This window comes from Monodon monoceros, unplaced genomic scaffold (assembly GCF_005190385.1).
Source record: "Monodon monoceros isolate NGI ecotype Baffin Bay Population unplaced genomic scaffold, NGI_Narwhal_1 Super_Scaffold_12, whole genome shotgun sequence".
In the NCBI taxonomy this organism is placed as follows: Eukaryota; Metazoa; Chordata; class Mammalia; order Artiodactyla; family Monodontidae; genus Monodon; species Monodon monoceros.
Window position 1 is genome coordinate 167,533,789 of NW_021703768.1, and position 7,843 is coordinate 167,541,631.

The 7,843-nt window shown below is 61.2% G+C and overlaps 1 protein-coding gene across 3 annotated transcripts; it reads right to left on the bottom strand.

Moving 5' to 3' along the window:
* Nucleotides 1-390: 390 nt before the first annotated feature.
* ARRDC2 (arrestin domain containing 2) lies at nucleotides 391-7,463 on the bottom strand. Of its 3 annotated transcripts, none has more exons than XM_029218955.1 (8): nucleotides 4,099-7,190; nucleotides 3,941-4,007; nucleotides 3,562-3,709; nucleotides 2,930-3,032; nucleotides 2,585-2,841; nucleotides 2,275-2,437; nucleotides 1,849-2,006; nucleotides 391-1,569 (listed from the first exon to the last, which is right to left on the bottom strand). In XM_029218955.1, the coding sequence occupies exons 1-8, from the start codon at nucleotides 4,370-4,372 to the stop codon at nucleotides 1,516-1,518; spliced, it is 1,224 nt and encodes a 407-aa protein (XP_029074788.1). In that variant the 5' UTR covers nucleotides 4,373-7,190; the 3' UTR covers nucleotides 391-1,515. The 3 variants fall into 3 exon arrangements, with proteins under 3 accessions (XP_029074788.1, XP_029074789.1, XP_029074787.1); XM_029218956.1 differs by lacking the exon at nucleotides 4,099-7,190 and adding an exon at nucleotides 7,205-7,463 and having other exon boundaries at nucleotides 393-1,569; XM_029218954.1 differs by having other exon boundaries at nucleotides 393-1,569; nucleotides 2,275-2,841.
* Nucleotides 7,464-7,843: the final 380 nt, after the last annotated feature.

Below are 7,843 nucleotides of genomic sequence, written 5' to 3' on the forward strand. Positions count from 1 at the left end.
GATGCTAAGGAATTGTACACTTTCCAATGGTATATATATGAATTGAACCACAGTAAAAGCAAAACCAGCCCAGACTGCATAGATAGGCAGGCTCCTCCTGCCTTTGGCACCCCTCTGCCCCCTCATCTCCATTCTGTGGGGACAGATGAGGCCTCTGCCTGCCCTCCACCGTCCACGGTCCCAGCCTCTGCTACTGCACGAGGTGAAAGCGTCCGGCGCCAGCCCGAGCTGTCTCCCTATGTGTCCCTGGGTCTCACCTTCACCTTCTGGACAATGGGCCCCTCAACCCTCCTCAGCCTGGAATTCCATCTGAGATCCAGACTCAAGGTGGTGGACAAGGCCACCCCAGGTTCCTTGGCACCTGAGGGCAATAAACCACTAAGCACAGTCTCTTCCTCCGTGCTTTTATTTTTAAAAAATAATTGTACAAAAGAGAACAAGTTAAGGCTAAACGGAAATGCAGAGTCCCAGGCGAGGGTCCTGCCTCAGCCTGGGCTGGGACTCTGCACTTGGGGGCTTGTCCAGCTGCCCCATTATGTTTTGTCCCTCCAGGACACAGGGGGTGCCCAGAAGAAGCACACTGGCCCTGCTGTGTCACCCCAGGCTGACCTCTGTCCCCGCAGCTTGGTTTAATGCTCTGCTGTCCCCGTCTTGAAATTCTGAATTCTTGAACAAGGGGCCCCACATCTTCATTTTGCAAGTGATGGAGCTGGTCTTGTCTGTCCCACTCTGAACCTGGGTTTCTCGGGCCATACAATACCCAGACAGCTCTCATGTCCTGGAGTGTGTGGAGGGGCCCCCAGGAAGCCTAGCCTGGGCCAGGAATCTCTGGCTTTCAAAGGTTTCAAAGGCTGGAGTCGCTGCCCTTGTTGCCCTGTTGCCCCACACAGCTCTGATAACCTGCTTCCCTGAATGCCTCATTCCTGGGCCCTCTGGCCTGCCGGACCTTGCAGTGTGGCCTCGACAGAGGCACTTGCTCTCTGAGCCCCAGTTCTAAGATGAAGGGGGCAGTCTCCACACATCACTCGGCTCTGACCTTCTTCGACTTTTCCTTCCCCTTGCTTGCCTGCCCTCTGAGCTCTTATTCATGCACCAAAGCCTCAGCTAAAATGCCCTTTCCTCCAGGAAGCCTTCCTGCTCCCCCTTGGGACTCTCCCAGCTCTTGGTCCCTTCCTCTGGTCCTGTGGGCCTGGAAGTATTTATGTCTGGCTCTGTCTCTCCCAGACTGGAGGCTTCTGGGGGACCACAGGCTGGCAAAGACAGGTTGAACAGTCTCTCAGATCTTATGGTCGGCATTTGATACCTTATGAGAACCAGTCCAGATATGTCAGACTCCAGACTGGCTCTTCCTCTGCTCTGTGTGATGCTGGAATGGCCCTGCCCCATTCTGAGACTCGGTTTCCCCAACTTCAGTGCAGTCAGGCTGGTCTGTTCTTGACCCAGCCACTCCTCACTCATGTCCACGCTGATGGAAGCACGTGTACAACCTCATCCCTTGAAGTTTCCACTTGCCACTCAGCAGGTCATGCAGCGGGGCCTCATGGCCTCTGAGGGTGGGTTTGGATCCTCCTGCGGGTGGGGGGGGGAGGAAATGATCCCATCAAGTCTCAGGAGGCCCTGGAGGCTCAGAAACACCCCTCCCCACCCTCCTCATCTCCACTCCCACACTTGGCCCGGGGGTGACACCCAGGAACAGACTAGGGTGCAAGGCGGGTTCTGGCCCCTGCACCTGTATGGGGATGTATAGGAGTTCCATCATTACTTAAAACTCATCTGTGGCTCTCTACCCTCATCTTGGCTCCCAGGGCCTGGAGAGCCACAGGGGCTTCTTGAACCCCCCAAGCTCACCTCGGAGTACAGGGGTGGCGGGCGGTAGCGGAACTCCTGGATGTAGGCAAAGAAGGGGCCTTCAGCACCCATGTCAGGGTCCTGCAGTAGTCGGGAGGGGCTCTGCTCCACGGCCGCCACCTCCTCATCGGCCACCACATCCGAGTACTCGGGAGGTGCTGGAATCGAGAGACAGGGTGGGTGAGGCTGGTAGAGGAGGCGGGCAGCCCCAGAATTGGGGACAATGGCTGGGAGCTGGCTTGTGCCAGTTCTGGGGCTGCTGAGCTGTGTGCCCTTGGATTGGGATTCTGGGGGAATTCATACTCCCAACATGACTGTTACTGAGCACTTTTACAGATGGGGCCGTCGAGGCTGGGGGAGGGAGAGTCAGCCAGGCACCTGCCTCTCTACCCACCCATGCCCCTCACAGCAGGATGGAGAGCTCACCTTCAGGTCGCTCTGGCAGGACACCCAGTCCCCAGTCCAGCAGGAAGCTGGCATGGCTGCCCACGCTGGACGAGCGGCTGCCGAAAGGATGCAGAGGAATGGTGCCGATGACCAGCGGCAGCTCCAGGAGCAGCTTGGATGAGCCCGGGATGTCCACGCAGACCTGGAGGAAGGAGCCATGATAGAGGGTGCCCAGGCAGCCTCGGTCACACCCTCCTTCTATAGCAGGAGGCCTTGGTGGGGGGCGGGGGGAACCCCAGCCTGGAGGACAGAGCAGACGCAGCCACCCCAGCCCCCGAGGATACTCTACCTTGAGGGTGTAGTCCACATGTAGCACGCGGCAGTGCAGAATAGAAGGACCCACAGGAGGGATCCGCAGCGCCCGGCCCTGCCACAGTGCCCGCCGCCCAGGGCCCACAGGCTCCCCTGAGAGACTAGCCACCACTGCTCGTTTCTGTTTGCGGGCACCTCGCGCCATGAAGGTCTGTGTCTGGACCACGGCCGCCCGTGGCAGCACTGGGCGCGTGGAGCCGTTGTCGATCTCGGCAAAGACGGGGATCACCTCACCTGTAGGGTGGGACAGCAGGGCCTCAGTTTCCCCACCTGCAACCCTGACACGGACCTTCTTCCCAATCCAGCCCCTCCCACCTGCTACCTGGTGTATAGCCCTTGCGGTCGATCTTGGCTGAGAGGGAGACAAGGCCACGGTTACTGTACCAGGATCGGGCGATCTTCTCCCGAGCTCCCGCTTGAGGGGCCTGGTGGGGTGGAAGGAAAGGACATGAAATGCATCCCATTGTGCCAACCACAGACCCCCTGAAGCCTCTAAACCACCCTCAGCTGAAGGAGGATTTGGGGCAGGGCCTAGTATCCTGGTTTCCTTTTAACAATCTAGAAACTATTTGTAAAATGGATCCAGGAATATGACTCATCTCGTTAAACTGAAAACGAAGTGAACAAGCCAAGCACTTAGTGCGTAATGAGCGCTTAGTAAGCCATCATTATTGCAAGCTCTGACTGAGTCCCATTTCATGGACGAGGCACAGGAGGCTCAGAGAAGGTGAGACACTCATCCAGAAACACACAGCCAACTGGTGCTCCTGGGACTTGCACCTGGCTCCACTGGACTCCACAGGCATTCCCATGCCTACCTCCCCCACTGCCTCCCTCCCTGCCAGGGCTCAGCTGTGACCCCCACTTTGAGAAGGGAGTGAGGAGCCAGTCACCAAATAGCCAGGACCCTGCCTGTGATGCTCCCATCCTACCTCCCCAAGGGCAGCAACTCACCAGCAAAGCTGGTGTGTTGATGTCCACAGGCTCGATAACAGTAAACACCTTCCTTGCCCGGCGGGCAGGGACCCAGGGCCGGTGCAGGGTGGCTTTGATGCAGTATCGGACACTGCCATGCTTGCCTTCAAATGAAGTCACTAGCGTCCTGGCGGTGGAGGGAAGGGGCTTCAGTGGGTGAGATCCACAGACTCCCGGGTGGGAGATTCCCAAAGACTTACGGGGATGAGAGACACGAGGCACTCCTGGGCTCCCCCCCGCCCCGGGGAGACAATCTTGCGGCTCGGGGGTCCCCAGATACTGAGCAGTGGAGTCCCAAACCTGGAAGGGGCTGCAGACTTAGGGACTCCCCTGCAATCCTCCACCCCATTTGACTTACGGTGGCAGCTGGAAGCTGAATGGGAACTCATGGCGTCCAGGAGGCAGCGCTGTGATCCCTCCGGTGTCTGCAGGTAGGAGCAAGAAGGGGAGGCTCAGTGGCTGTGAGGGGCTCCCGGAGCGCGCAGCACGCGCCGTGCAGGGGTCCCCAGGTGGTACCTGGCGCGAGTAGTGTGGCACGGTGGCTCACAACCTCCACGCGCTCGCTGTAGCTCTGCGTGTACGCGGTGCTCGAGCCCGCGCTGCGCGACTCGGTCCAGTGTACGTGGGCGCGACCCCGCGCGCGCAGCTTCAGGGCACCCACGCGCGCCGGGCCCGCCAGCTCCAGCAGCACCCGGCCAGCCACCGCCTGGCCGCCGCTGAACACGGGCTCGGCGCCTGCGTTCGCACCATCCAGTTGCACCATGAAGGCCTTCACCTTGTCGAACAGCATCGCGGCTGGGATACGAACTCGCGGCGCGCGGTCCCTGGCTTCGAACCCGCGACGCGAAGGCGCGAGATGCGGACGCTGCAGCCTGAGAACGCAAACCCACCAGGCGCGCGCAGGCGCACTCGCTGATCGGGCCAGAAACTCCTCACTGCCTGCGCCGGCGCCGCATTTATACGGCAGGGAGGGGCGGGGCGAGACTCAGGTCCCGCCCCCGGAGAGGAATACACCAATGGCGCGGCGAAAGGCGTGGCCCCGCCCACGCGTGGAGCCAAATAACAAAAGCCCCGGCTCGCGACCCGCTGCCCTCTACCCTCTAGTGGACCCTGGGGTGAGGCTGAAGCACTGCGGGACAGAGCAAGTATCTCTCAGACTCCGGAGGTCAAGAGGAAGAACTGAGGCCTGGAGGACTCGGGCCTGAGGTCACCCAGCAAGATCTAACCGCCGTCGGTTTAATCATCAACAGGCCGCCACTTGCAGACGTGACTCGATGCACGTCCAGCCCGATCTGGAGGGGTGTGTTAACAGCCAGGCCCCAATCGAGGCCCTGAAAGCCTAGGACTAACTACCTCGGGTTTCAGTCTCCCCCGCTCTGTGCAATGCGGGAGGGAGGAAGAAGTGGATGGGGCCTCCCTCCACTCGGGCGCCTACTTCCCCCTCCTCTGATTTGAAACCCGCTCAGCTGGCTGACCCGGGCTAGTGACAACCACTTGGAACCTGAGTTTCCACGTTTGTAGAGCCAGAAGAAAATCATTCCCGAGCTCAGAGGGTTGTGCATGAATCACGGTGTAGTCCCTACTCGACCCCTCCCAGAGCCTCTCTCCCGAGTCATTAGCCCGCTCCTGACACACTGCCACTCGGCGGCGCCTCAGCGCTTTTGCCCCGACGTTCCTTTCCAAACTTTCAGCACCTGCCCTCCCTCCTCCGCCTCCGCAAACTCCTACTTGTCCTCTAGGCCTAGCTCTTCCCCTCACAGACAGAGCCGAGTACCGGGGAAGCTCACGGAATCCCCTGATTCAAGGCTGCGGTGTGCCTTTGGGGCGGTAACCCGTCTCTGGACCTCAGTCTCCTCGGAGAAGAACCACATACACGGTTTCCTAGTTGGGAGCTGACTGATCGCGATTTGCGGAGCGCCTGCGCCCTCTGGTGACAGAGGGATGCACTGCTGCTTGAACCCACCCCCTAGTTTGGCCATCCTCTTTGAGTCTGGTTCAGGCCACACCGGGACCCCCCGAGGCCAAGGCACACCCAGCGGGCCGGCGGCCATAAACGGACACAACCAATCAGTGATAGGGGTAAGGGCAGGGCGGAAGAGAGGGGTAGAGGCTGTCCACTCAGTGATCACCCTGCGGGGGGGGGGGGGGACCCGGAGGAGGGGGCTCTGGGTCTGAAATAAGGGGCCGGGACCTTCTCCCAGGGCCAAATAGAGCCTAGAAACAGGACAAGAGGCTATAAGCCCAGGAGGAGGTGGGGAATGGAGTGACCCTGGGGGGATGGGAAGGCTCTTTCTTTTGGGTTTTTTGTTTTGTTTGGTTTTTTTTTTTTGGCCACACCGCACTCAGCTCGAGGGATCTTAGTTCCCCAACCAGGGGTGGAACCCGTGCCCCCTGCAGTGGAAGCCCAGAGTCTTAACCACTGGACGGCCAGGGTAGTCCCAGGAAGGCTCATTCTGAGCCAGTGCCCTCAGTCCGCTTCACAGATGGGTCCCCAGAGGCCCAGAGAGGGGCAGGGCCTCACTAGAGGTCACACAGCAACTCCACAAGCTTCACTCTTCCAGTATCTTAAGGAAGCTACCAGTGAGTGGGACCAGGAGGACTGTAGGGTGAGACCAGCCCCAATTTCCCTCGAGTCACAGGGAAAGGGAAGTGACTACAGGGCCCCTTCCTGCCTCACCCCTTGCCGGCTATGCCTCGGTTTCCACAGCTGCTCAGGCAAGAGTCCCCACACCTGGGGGCCGTTGGGACAAGTTTGCAAGCCTGTAGGCAAAGCATCTAGTGTGTGCACTGCTGGAAAAAAAGGGGGCTGCGGGTGGGGAGCCAGGTTCGAGCTGCTTCCTGCTTCCGCCCATCTTGCAGATGGGTATGGTGAGGTCTGCCTTCCCCAAGAGGAGGTGGCCAGGGCAGCCCAGAGAGGCCAACACCCTCCTCAGCCACACAGCACGGTGCTGGGGCACAGACTTACTCTTTCTGTTGGCCCTGTTCTGCTCCCGACTGGCTGTATGGCCTGAGGGTGGGGGACTGAGGTTCGGAGCAAGGTAGGGACATGCCCAACACCTAAGACTCCCAGCCTGATGTGACCCCACCCCAAGTCTTCTCCCTGCCTGGGATGCAGTCCCACCCGCTCACCTGCAAACACCACCAGAACCCCCAACCCAGCGAACAACCCTTCCTGTAAAAACTGGTAAGGGGCATTGGCAGGGCGTGAGACAGGGGCCTTCTCTGGGAATCAGAGACACCAGGCCTGGGGCTAACGTGGCATCCTAGGGTCCAGAGAGGAGGAACTCCCAGTTCCACCAAGGGATTCCCCCAGACTCCATATGGGGGGTCTCCCCACAGCATAGCCTCTAGGTCGACGGCGTCCCGGCTCTGGAGGCGGGGGGGGGGTGCCCAGACCCTAGGAGGAGTTCCTGGAAAAGAGGGTTTTGGAGGGGGGTAGGTAGGTGGGTGTCCTACCCTGTAGGAGGGTCCACAACCTGAGGAGGAGGTCTCCACATCTTGAGAAGGGTCACCCGACCACACAGCCTCTAAATCGAAAGGCTGGCTTTGGAGAGGGGCGCCCAGACCTGGGTAGAGGGTCCCGGGGGATCCTGGCTCGGGGTGGGGGGGACGAGCGGCTCACCTAGAAGCAGCAGCTGCCGCCGCCGCAGGTATGTCTCGGCGGCCGCGTAGTCGCTGGACACCGCATTTACACCCACGCTTCGGCCCTCGAGCCAGTGGGTGACTGCCCCGCCGCGCGCCGCCACCTCGAGAGCTGTCACCCGCAGCGGTGACGCTGCCTCCAGCAGCACCCGGCCGCACAGGCGCTCCCCGCCGCGGTACGCGCCGCCCGGGTCCCGCGCCAGCTCCAGCGCGAAGCTGCGCACGCCCCCCGGGCGCATGGCTCGGGCCGGGGCGCAAGGCGGGGCTACCGCACCCGGCGCGGGCCCGCCGGGCACCCGGCGACCAGGCGCACAGCTGGGGCGCGTCTGCAGACCTCCCTGGTCTCAGCGTTGGTCTTCGCCGCACCGGGCGTCCCCCGATCGTTCTCTTGCTTCTGCGAACTTTGTGCGGGCGCCGCCGTACCCGGCCGGCGCGTAGTTGGCGGACTTCCTGGTCCTCCGCCTCGGCCCCCGTGACGCGCTCGGGCCTCCGGGGACGTGCCGCCCGCGTGTCCGTGCGGCTGACTTTGCTACCCCCAGGGCGGGGCGGGCCCTGTTTTTTTGAGTCAGAGGCGGGCGGAGGCAGCCACCGGGCTCTGTGTTGTGGACTCATTCGTCCC